This window comes from Hyaloscypha bicolor (assembly GCF_002865645.1).
Source record: "Hyaloscypha bicolor E unplaced genomic scaffold K444scaffold_53, whole genome shotgun sequence".
Lineage (NCBI taxonomy): Eukaryota > Fungi > Ascomycota > Leotiomycetes > Helotiales > Hyaloscyphaceae > Hyaloscypha > Hyaloscypha bicolor.
The window spans coordinates 1,370,623-1,390,301 of NW_020194555.1; the positions used below are offsets into that span (position 1 = coordinate 1,370,623).

General features: G+C 50.0%; 8 protein-coding genes across 8 annotated transcripts; 3 read left to right on the forward strand and 5 right to left on the reverse strand.

The window, feature by feature from the left end:
* Window positions 1-591: 591 nt before the first annotated feature.
* Window positions 592-2,901, reverse strand: K444DRAFT_341553 (uncharacterized protein). The gene has a single exon (XM_024872033.1). The coding sequence runs from the start codon at window positions 2,810-2,812 to the stop codon at window positions 917-919; it is 1,896 nt and encodes a 631-aa protein (XP_024739327.1). The 5' UTR covers window positions 2,813-2,901; the 3' UTR covers window positions 592-916.
* A 398-nt stretch (window positions 2,902-3,299) lies between these two features.
* Window positions 3,300-4,752, reverse strand: K444DRAFT_341566 (uncharacterized protein). Its single transcript, XM_024872034.1, has one exon. The coding sequence runs from the start codon at window positions 4,282-4,284 to the stop codon at window positions 3,358-3,360; it is 927 nt and encodes a 308-aa protein (XP_024739328.1). The 5' UTR covers window positions 4,285-4,752; the 3' UTR covers window positions 3,300-3,357.
* Window positions 4,753-6,494, reverse strand: K444DRAFT_341593 (phenazine biosynthesis protein). Its single transcript, XM_024872035.1, has 2 exons — window positions 6,423-6,494; window positions 4,753-6,327 (listed from the first exon to the last, which is right to left on the reverse strand). The coding sequence occupies exon 2, from the start codon at window positions 6,176-6,178 to the stop codon at window positions 5,222-5,224; it is 957 nt and encodes a 318-aa protein (XP_024739329.1). The 5' UTR covers window positions 6,179-6,327; window positions 6,423-6,494; the 3' UTR covers window positions 4,753-5,221.
* A 637-nt stretch (window positions 6,495-7,131) lies between these two features.
* Window positions 7,132-9,349, reverse strand: K444DRAFT_641772 (uncharacterized protein; the record flags this gene model as incomplete). The annotated part of the gene is made up of 5 exons (XM_024884662.1): window positions 7,132-7,641; window positions 7,688-8,378; window positions 8,426-8,983; window positions 9,065-9,199; window positions 9,258-9,349. 5 exons carry the CDS (start codon window positions 9,347-9,349, stop codon window positions 7,132-7,134), a joined length of 1,986 nt encoding a protein of 661 aa, XP_024739330.1.
* A 555-nt stretch (window positions 9,350-9,904) lies between these two features.
* On the forward strand, window positions 9,905-11,338 carry K444DRAFT_651532 (uncharacterized protein; the record flags this gene model as incomplete). The annotated part of the gene is made up of 2 exons (XM_024885715.1): window positions 9,905-10,091; window positions 10,142-11,338. The coding sequence occupies 2 exons, from the start codon at window positions 9,905-9,907 to the stop codon at window positions 11,074-11,076; spliced, it is 1,122 nt and encodes a 373-aa protein (XP_024739331.1). The 3' UTR covers window positions 11,077-11,338.
* Window positions 11,339-12,622: 1,284 nt separating this feature from the next.
* Window positions 12,623-13,905, reverse strand: K444DRAFT_475227 (CRAL/TRIO domain-containing protein; the record flags this gene model as incomplete). Its single annotated transcript, XM_024872931.1, has 4 exons — window positions 12,623-13,012; window positions 13,096-13,473; window positions 13,522-13,663; window positions 13,712-13,905. Coding segments are annotated over 4 exons (1,104 nt in total), but the record flags the coding sequence as incomplete, so codon positions are not given.
* A 793-nt stretch (window positions 13,906-14,698) lies between these two features.
* On the forward strand, window positions 14,699-16,065 carry K444DRAFT_610489 (Molybdopterin binding protein). Its single transcript, XM_024879760.1, has 6 exons — window positions 14,699-14,885; window positions 14,950-14,958; window positions 15,015-15,059; window positions 15,109-15,221; window positions 15,268-15,780; window positions 15,829-16,065. Exons 1-6 carry the CDS (start codon window positions 14,796-14,798, stop codon window positions 15,941-15,943), a joined length of 885 nt encoding a protein of 294 aa, XP_024739333.1. The 5' UTR covers window positions 14,699-14,795; the 3' UTR covers window positions 15,944-16,065.
* Window positions 16,066-17,820: 1,755 nt separating this feature from the next.
* K444DRAFT_641776 (ras family protein) lies at window positions 17,821-18,730 on the forward strand (the record flags this gene model as incomplete). The annotated part of the gene is made up of 4 exons (XM_024884663.1): window positions 17,821-17,832; window positions 17,944-18,058; window positions 18,140-18,415; window positions 18,489-18,730. The coding sequence occupies 4 exons, from the start codon at window positions 17,821-17,823 to the stop codon at window positions 18,728-18,730; spliced, it is 645 nt and encodes a 214-aa protein (XP_024739334.1).
* Between the last annotated feature and the right edge of the window lie 949 nt (window positions 18,731-19,679).

Genomic DNA, 19,679 nt, shown 5'->3' on the forward strand with positions numbered 1-19,679 from the left:
GGCATTCGAGCAGGAGAAGCACGCAGTGAAGTTTGTCCGTCACCAGCCCACGGGCCGATTGATTTGCGGAGACAGAGCTCCAGCATTGGTCCATCCCGGTAGCACAAAGCCATGCTGTTGGAAAGCGGGGAAGAAGTGTGGAGAGGGGTGGAGGCTCGTGGGCGGGAAGACGCCTGCCCATGGAGAAACGGGACGAAATATGCATAAAGTTAGTGGAACCTTGGGCCAAACCTTCGTCTTTGGTTCGTTTGGCCGAGCCTTGTGTTAGTCTCTCAGCAACCCCCATAGCTACATCCTCGGCCTGATGACGATGGCGGAGCTTTGATGACAATGGGCCCGAACATATCACCGAGTGCTCCGCTTCAGTCACAACTTGAACTGCGAGATGCAGAGTGTTGTAGAGTTGTCACAGTGCTGCTCGTGGAATTCGCACGGCATCGTTCTCTTGAGGCGATGAGGTCTCCCCTCCTCTCCTCGTGATGACGAGTCGTGGGTTAGGTCAGGAGAACTCTACGTCTGGCCACTCTTCAGGGGCGCTCGCTAGGCTGCTTGTGGCCGACGGAATATCGGCATGCCATGAATGGGAACCCTGCTCTGGTTCCTGGTTACTGTGCCGTTTGGCGTCACTGGTGCAGAGTCTAGCCCTGTAAGACAACGCCGCCCACTCGTTAGGAAGAAGCTCCCAATTCTAGCGAGCACCTCTGCCCGAAACTTCGGACGACCCTTGAAATTTCCTAGATGCATACTATAGCTTCGGCCATTGTTCCTTCTATTATTTATGTTGATAATGAAAGAGAAGCCACTAAGCACTTCTCAACAGACCATTATCACTGTCCTGCGCACAATTGCGACACCTAGCACATAGTTAATACAGAGAGTCCTTGAATTGCCCTAAGTACAGACCCTCGTATGAAATTCAGAAGCCGGATCTCCAATTGGTGTTCCTAATCCGCTCAACTCTTGTCTCATATCCAATATTTTGTCTCGAGGTCAAACCAGTAACCGGAGAATTCCCAAAATTTTGTGCCCCTATCCATCCCCTCTCTGCATCTCCACGCACATTGTTCTCGACACTGTTGAGCATTTCACCTCTTCTCCAATTCGTGCCATTTGCACCCATTCCAGTAGCAGCAGAAGCAGTAGCGACTGTCCAACTTCTCCAGGTCATGCTCATCAATCCTTCAGCTTCAGTGGCAGGTGGAGTTTCTGTCGGCTGCCCTTGAATGCGCTCAAGGTTTCGGTACATTTCCACAGAACTCCTTGAGGTGCCAGAGGCGAACACGTAATCTCCAGGACGAAGGAATTCCTCATACTGCAAGAGGTCTTCTCCAATTTCGATTCGCTTAACTTGCTCATCTCTGGTATGTGATTCCATCAAGTCCTTGATCAGGGCATAGCCCCCGCTCTTCTTCCAATCATAGCCAGATCTTGAATCCAAAAGTGACGTGCTTCCGACGAAGACCCGCAGTCCTCGAGAAACACAGAGCGCAGACACCATTCTTTGGACTCGGAAGAGCATTCGAGGACGTTCGCCAGTGACAGGTGACCTTGGGTAGCCTCTCTCATGCCGTGTCCGCGATCCAGCTCCAGGACTGCCAGTCATCGGACAGTCGATGATAGAAATCAGGTTCTCCTTGATCTTGATCTTATCTGAATCTACATGCTCGACGCGAACACTTGCAATCTTTTGCGACTTGAGGAATTTTCGCATTGCTACGGCACCCTCGGGGAAGAATGTGATAACAATAATTTTTTCTTGCTGGAGGTCGACTTCTTTCATTGAACGAAGTATGTGCAGGATCGCGACCATGTTCTGATGATTGACTTTTGCATGACCGGTCGAATATTGGAGACATATGCCGTCCACCACATCTGCGAAGACTGAAGTCTTCGCGTTTTTGATATCCTTCCGAAGATATTTAGCTGCCCAGTGTTGCATGAACACTCGAGCTGGAAAGTCGCCTGTCGAAACACCATCAAGAACACTCAATCTCGATTTCTCTCTAGCTCTGTCCCAGTACATATGGCTCATGGGCAACGACGAGAGATCTGGATCCATGTGATATTGTCTGTTTAGACGAATTGGCTTGACGCCAGTGTAAATGAGGCGAGAGAATGTTGTCAGTTGAAGTTGATTCCGCAGATAATTCAAATGTTTCGAGGCGGCTTCAATGGGCAGCTTATCCGAGTTCCCGAATAAGGCGACTCTCTTCAAAGTGGAAGCAAAAAGTCCACAAGCAGCAAATATGGAGTAATCATGCGCTCTCTCAGCTCCATCGCATAACAACACTGTTGTTTCAAAGCTTTCGGAGTCGAGGCTTTCGAGTTCGTCGTATAAACCAAACACGGCGGTAGGAGCCCCACCGTTGTTATTAAGTGGATATGACGTTTGCCGGGTGGACTTCCCTATTAAGTCGAGCTGGTATTGATCATTCAATTGAGTCTTCGAGATGATGTTGGCAAGAACCCTGACGTCAACTGGCAACCAATCTTGAGTTTCGTTGCAACTGAAACGCTGAATGATAGAAAGAGGAAGATGTAGCTCGTTCGAAGATATGTCCACAACTTTCAAGAACAACTCCTTCAAAGCAGCTTTGGTGCTTGCAAGGAAGGTGACTTTCTCTCCTGATTGAATAGAGAGAGCACCAAATGTTGCAGCGAGCATCGTCTTTCCACTGCCTTGTGGACCGTCGATGATTGAAATCATCTTTTCTTCTAGCCCGGACATGGCATCCTGCTGGCCGCTGTCCATGGATTTAACCACCCGAGGAATCAGCGCATTATATGCTGGGGTTGGGAGAGCGTCATACATAACTTTGTAATTGTCTCTTGCCTGAGTATCTCGAAGATCCAGCTGGCAAACAGGTTCTTGCTGTGGGACGGGTTGTCAAAGAAAAGGAGCTTGTCCACCGAGTCCAGAAGAAATTCGAGATTCTTTGGCTGTGACGAGAAGTCGAAACAAGCTTCATAATTTTTGGCAAGGAATGCTGAGGGCTGGGTGAATGAACTCTTCGACCATACCAACACTGCCATGCTGCTTCGTTTGTTGACTCCGACCTCAGCTCCAAGGAAAAGCCCCGTGTTAGCATGAGTCGTGAGCTTCACATCCCTGTGCCTCCACTTCAACGTCACTGGACTTCCTTGCCTTGGCAATAACCTCTGCCGAAGTACCTTTGTGATCTTGGTCTGGGTGCCTGCTGGTGTAAGAGTTGCTAACCAAAACGTAAACTCGCGAGCACCACCGCCCCCGTCCAGCTTTTCGAATTTGACGTTCCATTCGATGCTAAAATCTCGTCCACGAAGCAAAGAAAGTGCATGTTCTTCATAAAGTAGTGCTCCTTTCAGATAATACTCTGCTTAAGCAACTAAACAGAATGCGTAGACGCAAGTTAGCGCGACGGTGTCATCTGGGAATAGTTTCGAGCTGTCAAAGGTTGCCTTAATTCTCGGGTCTGCTGATTCGAGCTCCCGGATTTCTCGAGAGTAGAGTGGCAAGATATCGCAGAGATTCGGAGGTACGCTTCCTTGCTCGTCACGCGGAATGAGTCGATATCTCCAATATGCCTGCAAGTTCGCCTGGCATGCGAGCAGGTATCGATATCGGTATTGGATGTCCGGGGCATCCTTCATTTCGATGGTAAACGTCTGGCCTTTGTCAGGTTGCCGCTTATAAGGGTCAGCAATGCTGCAGAACGTCCGCGCAATGACAAAATATTCTGGACTAGCTTGACATGCAAGGCTTAATCCGAATGTAATCATGCTTCTGGATTTCCACGACAATTTGACGTATGCCACATCGTCTCTCACGAATGGTTCCCAACAGAGATCGTATAGAGCTTCCGTAAAACTTGTCGGACCTCTCTGATTCTCATCAACGATCGGGAACTCAGACCATTCCAGTCTCTCGGCAGGCCAGAACCCGTGAACCTTTCGACCATGATAGACAATGCCTGATTTCGATACTGGGAAAGCGCCAAACTTGAAAGTGATATGTGACGGATATTGTTCGCTGTGAGGGATTGGACCGAATTGTTGAAGTTGAAGTTCTAGGGATGGATCTTCCGTTCCGCCTGTGAAAGCTAGCTTCAACCGTCCTTGAGGCTCATTGATCTCAATTTGCGTCCCATCTGGATTCTTCACGCGCAGTCGAAGAATTTTCTCTTTCAACGGGTTGAGTTGAGACCGATGAACAGACTCTCCTTTGCAGTGAGGGTTTTGGTATGCATTCTGAGTCCACTCTTCGGGCTCACGACCTCTGACCTCTAACTGGGGGGTAAGATTCATTCTCTCAGAGGAGTGCAGAAGATCGGTTTGGGTGTGGAGTAGGTCGAGAGACTATGGGATGACTGACATCGAGACTCTCAGGTGGTGTCAACGTCGAGTTCGAAGCTGAGGTCAATGGTCGATATCCAACTTGTTAAAGTGATGGAGATCTTCCAAGGTTCTAGTCGACCGCGGTCGAGGTTCGCGGACTTGACAACTGGACTGGACTTTCAATCGAAAGCTGGTACTATGGCCCAGTGGAGTTGGGGGAAGTAGCAGTTGTTGTTGGTACAAGACGTCCTGATGGGTTGAGGACGGAAGGAAGGTGGAGGAGGAGGGATGAAGAAGAGCTTGAGATTCGCGTCGAGAGTGGCTCACCAGCTCTGAGTGAACAGCAAACTCGTTGCGGTTCAAAGGTGAACCCGGTCCCTCCATTGCGCGAAACTTATCAAAAGACCCCACAGGGGAAGGAACAGGAATGTTCTGAGCTTCTATTTGAAGCGGCCAAATTGAAAACAAAACAAAAGCCTCGTCGAATTTTGGCCCTCAGTGAGTGGCATCAACAGCTTCAGCCACTTCTCCAATGACTTTCCTAGCCCCTATAAAGTGTCACTCAACCACCGCTAAATCATCTCCGAGTACATCGGCTTCCAGCCAACATTTGGACTTCAGAAGCACCGAGTAAACCACAAAAGTTTGTGCAGTGGGAGGAATCGAGCTCGGTATTTTTAGAGACAAGTCCCCAGAAATTCAACTTGACCCCATCAACTCAATGCCTTCCTTCATTCCACCTCCCTCCACACCAGCATTATTCTCTCCGGCTGCATCATACTCAACGTCAATCCAATACTAGCTAAGCGAACGCGCCGCCGAAGGGAGACCAACCATTACTTCAAACGTTTCGAATAGAAACTCCATTCCCAAGACTCCCATCTGCTCCTCTTCATGTTCCTTAAGCTCAAATCCTTAGACTCCCCTCCATAACCACAACCGCACACCCACTCAGCCTCACACTCGCCACCCTCTTCCCCGCCCCATCCAAGCCAACATGAACCCCAATCCCGCTTCTCCTCCCCATCTCCACTCCCTGCGTGACCTCGAAACTCCTACTCCTCCCCTCCCTTAACGCCAGCCAGCTACTCAACGCACTGGCCGCACTGCCCGTCGCTGGATCCTCCATACCCACCTCTAGCATCCTCGTCCTGACCTTTACAACCTCCTCCCCTCTCACCTCTTTATCCAAAACAACAAAGTAATACTTTGCCACGAAACTCTCGCCCCACCCCTCCTCCGTATCCAACACACCATGGAAATCAATACTCTGTCCCTGTAACTTGACCCTTCCCAACGCCTCTAAGCTTGCCAGCTCAACCAGGAGGAACGTCATTCCTTTTACAATAGAGACAATAGGAGCGTTGAGCTCCGCATCCCTCAACTCCTCCTCGCTGCTCAACCCCGAAATCGGCTGGGAAAGATCACCAAGCGTATGTCTATGAATATGCACATTATGCGGAATCTCCGCCTTAACGCCGTCTCCATCACCATTCAGCGAGATAGCAATCCGTCCTGCTCTCGTGACAAGAGTTCCAGCATCCCATCTTCTCTCGCCGGAGAGCCAGAGAACGTAAGCTGCGGCGCCGATTGTTGGGTGCCCGGCGAATGGGAGCTCGGCGTCGGTGGTGAAGATGTCGACTTTCCACTCGGGGATGGAGGGAACTTTTTGTTGGTGCAGGAATATTGTTTCCGAGAGGTTGAACTCACGGGCTATGAGTTGCTTTTGAGTTTGTGATAGGTGGGGTGAGAGGGCGGTCCGGATACGGATGAGGGCGAGAGGATTGCCAGAGTAGGATGTGTTGGTGAAGACGTCGAGGGTTGTGAAGGGGAGGGTGTGGGGTCGAGGATAGTGCTCGCCCATTTTGCTTGCTTGTTGGTTTGGTTATTGAGGTTGAGCGGCGAGGTATCTGGACATTTCTGACTGACGAGGTGGCTGGCTGGGTACTTGTCCTTTTATGTACGTATTCGCGGCGTGCGGTTGACGAGTTGAATCATGTAACATTAAAAGTCCTTCAACACTGTCGAGTCAGGATCAAGGCTTACGGATTCTTCCCGTCACCATGTGGCAACAATTGCCTTCTTACGATACAGCGGAGGAAACTCACCGCATCGTGGACGGATTCGCAGACTTCGTAGCGCCAAACCAACAAACACTTTACTGCTGCAAGCTAACGAGGGGTAACCTTACCGCAAGAGGTGGACCCTGAGCTCCGGCCTGCAGGTAACCCTAGTCGGTCCCCTCAAAGGGGTCCTCAAAAACCAACTTCCGTATTTCCACTGCCAACTTTCTTAAAACCCCAAGATTTCAAAATTATGTTCCACGTGCAAATCAGCATTTCTCAGTTTCATCTCGAAGGGGCGGAAAGTCATGGCCGAACGATCATATGATCTAAGTTTTCCTAGAAAGACGGAGTGCGTTTCTGGGGAAGAGATGGATTGAGTGAGATCAGCGGCGAGGTTGAGATGTGGTTCAATGGTCGAGATAGTGGGCAGCAGCCGAGTTGAGGTTGTGATAATGCAGGGCTTCGTTCTTGCAGAGGATTACGGCAGCCCATATGTTAGTACAAGGATATCCGAATCTGATTTCAGCATGCAGAAATATTCGTCCGCCGGAGGCATTTCCTGATAGGTGGTCATTGGTGGATGGATGAATAGAGGGTGTCACTCGCGAGAAGTCAAGGTGAGAGGTCAAGAATTGCTTCGTTGGGTAATGGTGGAGCCATCATAGCCGGCCCATCAGAGATGCATGGTGTCGTGCTGTCCCTGGCTCAAAGAAATATAGAGGCGTATAATCTTTAGTCGTGAAAATGTGGCTTATGCTGCTTCATCTTCTTCCTCTTCTGGCGGGGTAATAGTCCGCTGTTGGGCCATAATTAATGCTGCCAGCTCGGCAATCTTGGCACTCAGGTCCTTTACCTGACCGCTCAGTTCCTTCACCTGGCCTTCCAAATCAGTGTTAGTCACAATAGTCGAATCCGCAGCCTCCTCCTTTCTGGCCTTGCCATTGTTAACATGTGCGCTAGGAGTGAACACTTCAGCTGCCCTGGGACCGCCAGGTGGGTGCCGTGAAGAGCTCGATGGTCCGTGGCTGGAATGCGTTGGTTGAGTCTTCGGCATCGCTGAGGGCTCGACAGTATGGTGGGTAGGCTGGATGGTTGAAAAGGTATTGGTCTCTCTGACCTGGTCGTGCGCCAGCTCGAAGAGCCAGATGGCACTGATAATAGGGAGATGTGTGACTTTGAGTACAAAGATGCGGGCGTTTCGAAGCTTCTCTGAGGCAACGAAAAGCCTGAGAGGTCGGATAAATATCAAAGGGATTAGGCTCTGCTTGAGTTTAGAAGCGCTTGTTATTCAAGGGATTAAGACTTACCAGAGGAGGGTAGAAATGCGTGAGTCTCTTACTGGTGGAAGCCTCGAGAACGTAGACTGAATATACGAACAGGTACTCCTCTCTCGCATGTGCAATAACCCTGGCAAATGCATCACGCTGAATACAGATCAAAGAAGTGATGAGAAGGACATTGGTCATGCAGACGAAGATGACCATCAATGGAGGACCGAGTTTGGGGTTGATATCACGCATAATCTCAAATCCTAGGGAGCTTCCTCCAAAGAACACCCTAACAAGAAACCAACTCATCTTAGGGACACTGAAAGCACCGCGAGACAGAAGGGTGAAGGTTGCCAGAAAGCCCAGGTAGAGTATCACCACTAGCATCATGAATTTGACGAAGTCTTTCACCATTGCTTCCAAACATGGAAGCAGAGTACCAAAGTATGGGAGCAAACACATGATAGAAAATAACCTTGGCACCATAAAAAGGGCTTCCAAGGACAGAATATCAAAGGCTGCGTCGATGGTCTGGGGATTGCCTTGGTATATCCCAAGACCCCTGGCCATTAAAAATGCAAAGCCAAGTACGATGATGATAATATCACAAGCATTCCAAATGTCGACGGCGTAGAAAATGGACTTGGTGTCTAAGAACTCGCTGAGCTCGTTGTAGGAGAATGCTGCAAACCAGATGTAAAGGAGAAACTCAAAAACTGTGATGTGGGACCTAGTGTTCACATTAGAACGTCCCTTGTGGAGGAGCATCCTACTTACGAATTCCTCTCGACGAGAACGCAGCAGAGCCAGAAAAGGAAAGTTGCAACGAACAAAACCTCGAAGGTTTTGATGTATCGGGGAACCCTCAGTCGCGTGAAAATATCGGCAGTCTTCTTGTTGTAGAATTGGGGTCTCTTCTTGGTGGTCGAAACAAGACTCTCCCAAAATATGATGTCCCCTTTCCATATTCCATCTACTACCTTCTGAACAATCTTCTGGCTCAAAAATTTCTTGCAGTTGGCCACAGCAGCAATCTCGAGCCCGGTCAAGCCAGCAAACGATGATAGCGAGTGTTCTTGATCGTCTTCTTCGACGCCAGATTCAGTTCCCGAGGTTCCTCGGATGTTCAAAATAGACCTTAGGAGCTCGAATCGCCTGTTTGCAGGCGGTCCAGCGATCGGCGTGTCTCGAAATTGTGGAAGCAGGGTCGATTGTTCTGTGATCTCAGGATGGCATCCGTCTCTCACCACCTCAACGCTTTGTTGGGGCAATTCGTATAAGCAAAACATTGCAGCATCTCGCATGCGTTGGCTCGAGTCTCGTTGATTCCGCCGGCTTCGATAGTAGAGAAGTGCCATTTCAACGTTCTACCACGACTTATAAGTGATTGCAAGGAGAACAGGAGGTGTTACCGACAGCAGAGCATTGATTAAGCCTGGGTTAGTAACGCTTAGAACCAGATGATCTACCAAAGCCCGTATCTTGTGTCCTGCAGCAGCTGTTCGAAGTTGGTCGAATGTCGAGGGCATCGAGATCTCGTGAACAAAGTAGCTGCGTCCTGGTCAGCGATTGAGCCATGAAAAGCAATTGAGGATTTCCTTGCGGTAACAGTGCTTTTACGACCTTCACAAAGGGGTCCTTTGGGCCAATCTCTGGTAGCCCGGCCGCCGCTGGATGTTGGAAGGGATGCTGAGGGTTCATGGCGGTTGGAGGGTTTCGAGTTGGCCAATCAAGGCTGGAATGGTCGGGCGAAGATTGAAGAACTCTCCAGAAGAAGAATGTTCCAGAACTTTCAGTGGACATTTGTTTATCACATTCTCATGAAGGTTCCTGAAGTTCTTGTGAAATTTGAAAAAGGAGAAGTTGAAAGGGGAAGCCGAAGCTATTACAAGGGTCGCGAGCTGAAACGCGGGCATGGCTTCCGCCTGTGGAGCCGCTTTGACGTCACTAAAGTGTGGCTTAGGCTTCAGCTCCAGCTCTGGCCCCAGCTCCAGCTCTAGGCAGCTTTGCGTTCGCCATCATAAAATCACCCCGCATCAAGCCATCTTTCGACAACCACGCAACAACCTCACCCACGTCAGAGCGACTACAATAATCAATCCCATCTTGAAGATCATCCAAGACATTCGGGAAACAAGATCTCTACTGCGAGTTCTCAATCAACTACAAGCCGCACAAAGTGGGTACAAACCTAAACCGGGCCAGGCCTCCGGACGTCCTCCTCGACTGCCTCGACACCTCAAATCTACTCTCACAATGGCGAACAATCCTCTTAGTACCGAGAGCATTCTCAAGCACATGGCAGATGCCCTTCCCACACATGTCAAAGACGACACAAATTCAGACTTCAGCAGCTCATACGAAGCTATTGCCCTTTTCACACATGCTTGCATGACAGCCGTTGGATTTCGATTGATAGGATACGGCGAGCATCAGAAGACAGGTGAGATATATCTACCTTCATCCATATTTCTCCCACTAACATCTCCCCAGAAGCAGAAGTCGCGGAAATAGCCCCACGATTGTCGTCAAAATGGAACCCCACCTTCGGATCGCATTCATTCCTCTACGCACATTCACAATCGTCAATGCAATATATTATCAAGATTGATAGGCTGGGGGGCAAAGCAGAAATCAGAGGTCTTGGTGTTGGCGATGAGAGAATCTTTCGATTTGAAGTTACTGCGAAGGACTATATTTCTTCAGCAGCACTCCCACTCAGGATCACCCTTACAGCAGATGGTGAGGAAGACAGGTCAAACTTGGAAGCAAAGCTGAAGGAGGTGTTTATCTCGCCTTCACGAATCCAAGACCTTGCATCCGAATTCAAAGTTACCATCATCCAAAAGTTAATACCAGGACTTAGTAAAGAGGGATATGAAGAGTCAGCCGCACAAGATGCTCGGGACGAGCGGGACGAAGCACACGCTCGACGCAACCCACGAGAAGACCCCCTTCGCGGGGGCAACAGACTGCCAGAACCAGCACGTCCGTATCCGTTCCAAGACCCCCTCGCCGTAGATCCTCGCAGACCAATTGTTCCACAAGGAGACTTCCCACCTCCAGGATTCGACGACGAACTCGACATGAACCGTCCATTACGGGGCATGGCTCCCCTCCACCCCAGTGCAAGAACACCGTTCAACATCGGACACGATGACCTGAATCCTCCAGGCCTCGGACCAAATGATCCTCTCCGAGGAAGCTTCGTAGGCGGTGGATTTCCGAGACCTGGCGGAATGGGAGGAATGCACCCAACCTTCGACGACCCGTTATTTGGTGGAATGGGACAAGGACAAGGGGGGGATCCAAGAGCTCCACCTGGAGCGAGATATGATCCCGTGGGACCTGGTGATGGACCGCCACGAGGCGCTGGAGGAAGACCGCCGAATCCGTTTGGTGGATATGGATCGAATGACTTTATTTAGGGCTGGAAGTGTGTGATGAGTTTATGAAAGGGCAAGGGGATTGAATGGATTCGGGCAGGCACCGGTTGGCGTTAGGATGGGAACTCTACTGAGGAGAAATATGAAAGTGCAATATAGTGCAATTCTAGTAAGTGTCCAGTTCAGAACTATCCAATTTGCATTGTATATCACAAGTCTGAGTCGTGAAAGTTTGTGAAGTGAATAGTTCATCATTGCACGATTCCTATTTTGTTGCAGATCGACTCAATGTCCCAACTTCTTCTGGTACAATCAGGATATCGAATCTGTCTAAACTCAAGTGAATCGCTCGAGTAAATGTTTTTATTGCACATCGCACTCACGGTACGAGAACTTCTGGTACATTGGCATTCTTCTCATCAACATTGCCCCCTCCCCCACCCGCCTTCCCCTTGAGTCTTGTTGCATCTCACATTATTGTCCGAAGTCATCTTAAGTTGTCAAGATCAGTAGTGTGGAGTTTTCGTCCGAGGGTAAAAGCAGTCACTTTCAACTGATCCGTGGCCGAGCAGTGAATTTGAAGCTGAGGGTATGTGTTGCACGACACTTCAATGTTCCAACTCTTTCTGGGATGTTGAGAACGTCCTCGTTGGGAAGTGAATCTGACAAGTTGATTTTTGTTGCATATCGACTCGATGTTCCAATAAACTTTGGTACATTGAGGCAGTAATGATCCTGACGTTCATCACATATGTCAAAGGTGAACGCTAGATTGGTGATAGGTGTTGTTAACCCATGTTCCTCTGTATCTACCTACTCATCCCGCATCAGTACTTATACAACCCCTCTCCTGCACTCTTCAGATGCCTAAAAGCCTCCCCAAACCATCAGTCAATGAATTCAAAAGTCGTATAACTCCAGGTATCAAATCTAGATCTCTCATCTCTCACCGCGCATAGCCAGGCCCTTTCTATCCAGATCGCCCTCCATTCAATAATCCATGGATTTCCTAACGGAAAAATTCAAATTAAGGAAGATGGTATCATGCAGATACGCCAATCTTCTCTTTAACCTTCTCGACCAACCCTACACCCCCATCATGATTTTCGCTCGAATGAGCTTTATCCGCCTCCTCGACACCGCCTCCGACCGCAGGATCAGTCACATCGCCTGCAGCGTGGTGTTGGTGCGCATTTTCCGTCTCCAGTGTCTTCCCATTGACAGGAACACTCGGGTCCAGCAAGTTCGCCATGGCTGTTTGATGGGGTCCGTTAATATTCCCATTTTCTTTTGGGCCCTTAGCCTCACCGTTGAGGGCAAGATTCCCCGTCTTCTCGTTCAAAGTATCGATGCCCTCGCTAGCGGTGACGAAGCTAATGGGTTCGGGTCTCGAGGCGGGAATGAGTGTTCCTTCTTGGATCGCTACTGTTTCCTCCCCTTCTGCCTTCCCTTGCTCTTTCAACTGTTGCTGTCCAGGTACCTGCAAAAGCGTGGAAGGCAAATCCGTCTCCGTCGGCGCCGTCAACTGCTCCTTCTTCACCACCCCCGCATGGCCATTAATCTCTACCGCCATCTCCGGAAACTTCGTCTCAATCCTACAGATCTTCTCCCTTCTCTCCTTCCCGCCCTCCGCACCAACGGCCAGCGCCTCCATATCGAAGCCTGTCTTCCCCGCTTTCCCCTTCTCCCCTTCCTCATCAAAATTAACCCAATACATCGGGCCCCGCGGAAACTCCTTCCTGTCGCCTTCCCACTTGATGAAATGCTCCATCGCCGGGTCGACGACCGGCTTATCGCCGAACGTGTAGTCTAGCTGCCCGCCGTACTTTTTGGGTATGTTGGCGGGTTCGATGAAGGATTCGAGCGTGGGGAGCAGGTCGTGGTGTGACAGGATGAAGATTTTGGAGGTGGTGATGGGGTCGAACCAGCGTTTTATCCAGCCCCAGACTGTGGGGAAGAATGCGGGGGCGCCGATTATCTGGAAATTTTTACATTAGAATCGAAAATGGAGATTGGAGGTTTAAGCGGGTTGGGAATGGAAGGGAGAATCGGGGGACTAACAAAGATTCGATCAAGAGTTTCCGGGTAGTGAGCCGTAGCCAGGGTGCTAGCATCCTGCATGTGCGTCCTCAGATTCCAAAACTGCTTCAATCCCACCCCACTAATATCCACAATATTATTGCTCTGCGTAATCGGCGTGCGGGGATGATCTCTATCCAGCAACGCTGTGCACAGCGGCATCACGAATCTTATTAAGTTCTCGTAGAGTGCGAAGAGGCGGAGGAGTTTGGGGGAGGTCTTGCCGTCCGTTTGCGCTTTTGAGTTGGTCTCTTTGGCGGATTTCTCGTACGCGGCCATGGTTTTGCTGTTTAGGTGCTTGACTTCGTAAACGTAGACGGGGATTCCGCGGCGATCGCGACGGCCGGTCCACTGTGGGTACTAAGGGGAGGTTAGAGGGGCAATTTGGAAGGAGGGGAGTGAAGGTACCAAGTGACGTGTCTCTTCGTAGTGTTCTATGTCTATGGTCTCATATAGCTGGTCTAATTGGTTTGCCTTGCGCCAATCCTCTGTGTCTGTGAACTGCTTGAGGGCGTCTGGTACAATGAACCGGCGGGCCCGGAGAAAGCGTCTGTATATCATGTCAGACGGGCATTTCAAGGCAAAGGGGAATTCGTACAGTAATGTAGCATCATCGTGTGTACCAGGCTCGTCCCCAGTCCCAGGTTTGTAGTATCCCTTTTCCTCGCAGACTATCTTGAAGTTCTTGAACGCTGCTTCTTCGTCCGAGGAGAGATGTCCGAGATGGCCCTGAGGATATCCATACTCAACCACAGCAGATTGGACTCGGTGTGCGGGGCCATCGGACGACATGACTGCGTAAAGTATACAAGTAAAGAAGAAAGAAAGAGGTCAAAGAGCCAAGGATTTCCAAAGAGTCCGAGGATTGATTTACCGCTGCTGTGGCAGTAACTTTATGGCAGTATTAGTTCCAACGTCATGCATTAGTGGTGGAGGATCTTAGTCATCTCGGACATTAGGGGTCTCTAGGCATGATCCTCTTAACAAGCGCTGACGAAGTGGTGAAGATTTCCTGTTTGGTCCGCTGCTGTGCTTAAGCAGAGAGGTTGAAGCCGCCACAAAAGTCCGGCTTCTTCGGCACCGGATGACCAGGTTGGGTGCATCCCGTGATGGAAGGCTGGAGAAGCCAAAACGGCGAAATTCGTGCGAGTGCGAACTTGAATAATCATGACTGATGAGAAGAGACAAGTCACGTCGGGGCGGATCTCGGGATAGCGATAACGTGATACTTTCAAGCGTTCTTTTGTCCAGCTTGTGATTCTGGAATGTTGGAGGCTTTCTGCAGGCGGAGAGCCATCAACTCTGGCTTGAGGCGTCGTAGGATAGATGGAACGAGATGCAGGTACTCGGGAAGAATTGGAGAGAGGGACATTCCTTATATATTATTTGGATTATGTTATCAACACCGAGTGACATTCGACAACCACGCGTCCCTGATCTTTTCCCCTCGTTCCATCCATGCAAGGTTGTGACTTCGCCTCGATTTCGAGATCCGACCCCACTATTCTTTGGCTTCTCGTACCACATCGTTTTTCCCACGCGACAACCAGCTTTCTTTTCCGGACGAAAACATCGAGCTCATGTTGTCGAGATTCTCACAATTGGCACGCCATCTCGCTCGTCCTCTTCCCAATCACGCTCATACGTCTGCTGCAGCAATTTCCAGTGCTGCCAGGGGAGTCATGACGTCAAGTACCGCAGATGAGAGGAACTCAAGGACAATCCATACGGCAGCATGTCTGATTATTGGAGATGAAGTTTTGGGTGGGAAGGTGAGCTTTCTTAATGGTTGGGAGCTTGTTCGCAAAGCACAATGCTGACTTTTGGTTAATTCAGACCGTAGATGTATGTTCGAACAAGCTCCAAGCGGGACGATAACGGAGTGCTGATGGAACACGCAGACGAATTCTGCATATATGGCCAAATTCTGCTTCGGATTGGGAATGGTATATCTAGCAAGAGAGCAATTCGGTGCTGACACTGATGGTTGGGCAGCCCCTGAAACGAATCGAGGTCATTGCAGACGACGAGGACGAAATTATTGAAGCAGTCCGCCGCATGAGCAACAACTACGATTTCGTGGTTACAAGTGGAGGCATTGGGCCAACGTATGCTATCCCCGGAGGAGACATTGGCTTTGACTGACATCTCCAGGCACGACGACATCACCTACCAATCGATAGCCAAAGCCTTTGGGCTCAAACTCAAGGTTCACCAAGAAGCTTATGAACGCATGAAGAAACTGTCAAAACCACATCCTTCACAACCAAATTTCTCATGGGACGAAGATACGCCAGCACGAACAGCCAAGATGCGAATGATCGAACTTCCCCTAGATGAGACTCGAGATTTAAAGAAGCAGGTTATATTTCCGCATGAGGATTTGTGGGTACCGGTCGCTTGTATAAATGGTAATGTCCATGTCTTGCCTGGTGTGCCAAGGTTATTTGAAAGATTGCTCGACGGAATGAAGCCAATTTTGACACCACGATTGAGCGACCCTGAAGGAAAGGGCATTCATAGGATACTGATTTCGACCCCGCAGGCGGAGAGCGAGGTTGCGCCGTATTTGGCTGAACTTGCGGCCCGGGTGGAGCCTAAAGGAGTGAAGGTCGGCAGTTATCCAAGGTGGGGCAAGGAAAGAAATACCGTTACTCTAGTTGGAAGGTAGGTTGGACCGCCTTGTGGCCCAGGCAGACGCTGATAACGACGCAGAGATCAAGATTTCCTAGAAAGCTTAGTCGCCGAAGTGGAGAAGAACGTTGATGGTCGTCGGGTGACAGTAGAAGGAGAGGACGATGTTGAAGAGACGAAAACAGCTGGTCAATGAGTGTGGCTTAGCCGAGTTTTCTTGTCCCCCGAGAGATCTCGAACATCATGTCTAGTTCCTGGATTCTCTCTGGCTCGAGATGCCCTCTCTCTTCTACCTTCGGCCTTGTCCACTGTATAGAGTATAGAAAATACAAAAGAGGTTGTGGGTTCTCAAAGGAGTACAAGAGCACGTGGTTTGACGTGCGCCCAGCCGCCCCAAGATGCTGACTGAAGATTCAAGAAGCATCTCGGTGACACTTTTGAAAATGCGACCATATTTTGCCATGTCGAACATAAATTGATAGCACTGCGTCCTTCTTGCCACGCAGGCAAACAGATCTCTTACCGGAAATCAAGACTCGGAAATTGCAGTTTTCTAGAACACGAAGAGAAACAACACCTTACTTCCGGATGCAGACATCCATTTTTGCATTTCATCCTCAGTCTTCTCAAAAAATATGATTTCTGATCGGCCGGATAGAAATATTCAATGGAAAGCTTGTGTCGGCTGAAACCTTTTGCTACGGGAGCTTGGGTGAGTGGCCTGGCTACCTGGGTGAAACCTCACTGGCAAGGGTGGCCCCATCGTTGATCGCGGCAGCGCGGATTCAGTGCAACGGACGGAGAGTCGTGACAGCAGCTTTGCTCTGGTATCTGGAGATTGTGGGAGCTTGCTTCCAGAGATATGCGGCGTGGGATGACGGCAGGTTCCAAATTCCAAAGCTTCGATGCCGCCTTCATGGAAGGGTAACGGGTTCGAGGAGTGTGGCTGCTGCGAGGTTGCTTTTGCAGGCCACCAGGGCCTTTTGATATTGGACCATGGATGCACGAGGGAAGTTTGGCTGTTGATCCAGAGAAAAGTCTATTTAAATTTGCCGCCAAAGAGGATTCGTGGGGAGAAACCGTGCCTAACGCGTGCAGTAGTAGATTGGTGTGTCTCAAAGCCAAAATCATCGTGGCTGGCGCGGGAGGGTCTCTCCATGAACTTCGAAAACCGGGAGATGGAGACTCTGAGAGAGATTGGAATGCCCTCCTTTTCGCCCAGCTGCAATACAGGCCCTATGACAAGCGGCCCCTTCACGCCCGTCTCTGAGCGTCTCTCATCAGCAAGCCTCCCTCGCCATCGTGCGCTTGGATGGGCACTCGTGACTGGCTAATGTCCCATGAGAAGAGTGTAGAAGGCTGCACGGAAGGGGAACAACCCTCAGGCTGGCTACCAATGGGCGATGCGGGTCTGCCCTCCAGGTGCGCCCAGGATTGAAGTCCTAGTGGGCGTTTGGAGACAGGTGCAGAGAGGCCTGCGAGGTGCGAGATGCGAGCTGCGAGCTGCGAGTTCGCTGTGGAGGGCGCGCCAAACTGGAGAAGCAACCGCACCGCACACCTCGCTTCTTGGCAGGCAGGCGAACGGCCGCAGGGGGGAGCAAAGGCACACCCTGCACTCAGAATCAGAACACAAGATGGCGCTCGAGCCTTTCTCCCAGTGTCCGACCACACATCCCACAACTCCTCACGACACCGTCCGCAAACCCTCACCACGACCTGCCCGCGGCTCGTCCTTGACATCGACCCCGACCTTCATTCACTGATCCATTGCGCCGCTCCCAATTGATCTGCCCACTCGACTTCACCGTGCTCTGCGTTTGTCGACTTCGGCCGCCGTCCTATAGCTTCTCCTCGCCGCCGTCGTCCTGTCCAGTCCATTCCACTCTTGCGGATTCTATCCCATTGACCGTGGAGTGGAGATTTATCGTAAAGAGCGAACGAGACCGCACTAGACAATAGCTAGGTTCCCGGTACCTATATCGTTTCCGTTTCAGCATCACGAGCCGACGACCGCAGGTCTCGACAATTCATGAGCAAGTGAGAATTTCCTATCACGATCTTTCGACCACAAAGATGGCCTCAAAGGTAAGCGCTCCCTCCTCTGCCATGCCAGCGATGCACGATGTGCTGCGCTGCTGCTGCAGGAACGAAAAAAAAACCTCGTCTCAATTGCTAATCATCTCATTGGTGGGACAGTTTTTGAGAGAGTACAAGCTTGTTGTTGTTGGCGGTGGTGGAGTCGGGAAGTCATGCTTGACCATCCAGTTGATACAGAGCCATTTCGTCGATGAATATGATCCTACGATTGAAGGTCGGTCTCCCACTCGTCACATAAGCATCAATGGACCCTCGCGGTGGTGATGCGGCCTGAACCCCCTGCTAACTCATGCAGATTCCTACCGCAAGCAATGCGTGATTGACGATGAGGTTGCACTGCTCGATGTCCTTGATACCGCGGGCCAGGAAGAATACTCGGCGATGAGAGAGCAATACATGCGAACGGGTGAAGGCTTCCTACTGGTGTATAGCATCACGAGCAGGCAGAGTTTCGAGGAAATCTTGACGTTCCAGCAGCAAATTTTGAGAGTCAAGGATAAGGATTATTTCCCAATCATCGTGGTGGGCAACAAGTGTGATTTGGAAAACGAGAGACAAGTTACGAAGCAAGGTATGCAAATATTATATATTCCAGTTATACAAGTATATACGGATGATTTGCTAATGGGGCTTGTGCTGGACAGAGGGTGAAGCATTGGCGCGCTCCTTCGGCTGCAAATTCATCGAGACATCAGCAAAATCCCGCATCAACGTCGACAACGCATTCTACGATATCGTCCGCGAGATCAGACGCTACAACAAGGAGATGGCAGGCTACACAGCAGGCGGAGGAAGTGGTTCAGGAAGCGGGGGACCGTCAGGCAAGATGGAAGTGAGCGAAGGCGAGAAGGACCGAGGCTGCTGCGGATGCTGTGCGATCATGTAGAGGGGCTGCTGTGTGGTGGGGAGTAGGGTGTGGAGAAGGAGACGACCAGATCTGCAGGCTATAATGCTGCAATCTTGTGAAGAATTGAAGATGGAAAATTTAGGAACTGGGATGTGAGATGTGGAGAAGACGGATGATTAATTGCTCTATACCTCTCATCCTGATCGGGCATCATGCAAACGATGGGGGCATTATGGATGGAGATACCTACCTACCTCAACTTCATTGGGAGATTTTCTGGGGCTATCTCTCAGCAAACAATGGAACGAAAGCAAGCAAGAAAGCAAAAACTCAAAACAAACGCACTTCAAAGTTCACTGTCAATCCTACTTGGAGAGCTTGTCGGATTCTTGATGCCCAGCATGTTTACGGATTATTCGCCCAAACTCTCAGCATGTCAACCAACACTACGGCTTGGAACGGACTGCGATTTCGGCATTAGTCTACGTCCTTTGTTTGTGGTCTTTAAGAGCTACCAAGTCACCAAGCGTTTGCGTTTGTTTGAGCACAGGGTACAGATGTTCGATTTGGGCAGAGAGCAAGCAAGCAAGCAAGCATGAAGCCCATGAATGGCGGCGTTGATTGGGTTAAGCTTCTCTTAGTATTGCAACACGCCTTTAACGCTTTTTTAGATTGGAATGGAGTTTCGAGTTATCTATTGAGCCCCCCTGTGTACTGTGCTGGGTTTTTGCAAAGTGTGACGTGATGTTGGGTAAGTTTTTATTGATATTGTGAGGGGCTGATTGGGTGGGCAAGCGGTGGACAAAAAGCGGTACTAGATACAAGGTACTAATACTAGGTCCCGCAGTCCAGTTGTAACTGGAATGTCGTATTGTTCCATCGAGCCCTCGTACGTTCAAAACTACTTTGAAATTATCGGAACTTCGCCAAGTTATTTCATAAGATCTCACAGCGAAAATGGGGTACGGTATCAAACTCTATCAACAAC

Bases quoted from the DNA above. Each gene is read 5' to 3' on its own strand.
- K444DRAFT_341553 (XM_024872033.1), bottom strand. From the start codon at position 2,812: ATGTATGACGCTCTCCCAACCCCAGCATATAATGCGCTGATTCCTCGG.
- K444DRAFT_341566 (XM_024872034.1), bottom strand. From the start codon at position 4,284: ATGAATCTTACCCCCCAGTTAGAGGTCAGAGGTCGTGAGCCCGAAGAG.
- K444DRAFT_610489 (XM_024879760.1), top strand. From the start codon at position 14,796: ATGACGTCAAGTACCGCAGATGAGAGGAACTCAAGGACAATCCATACG. The intron at 15,222-15,267 runs GTATGCTATCCC...TGACATCTCCAG, and splicing joins AGTGGAGGCATTGGGCCAAC to GCACGACGACATCACCTACC. The intron at 15,781-15,828 runs GTAGGTTGGACC...ATAACGACGCAG, and splicing joins ACCGTTACTCTAGTTGGAAG to AGATCAAGATTTCCTAGAAA.
- K444DRAFT_341593 (XM_024872035.1), bottom strand. From the start codon at position 6,178: ATGGGCGAGCACTATCCTCGACCCCACACCCTCCCCTTCACAACCCTC.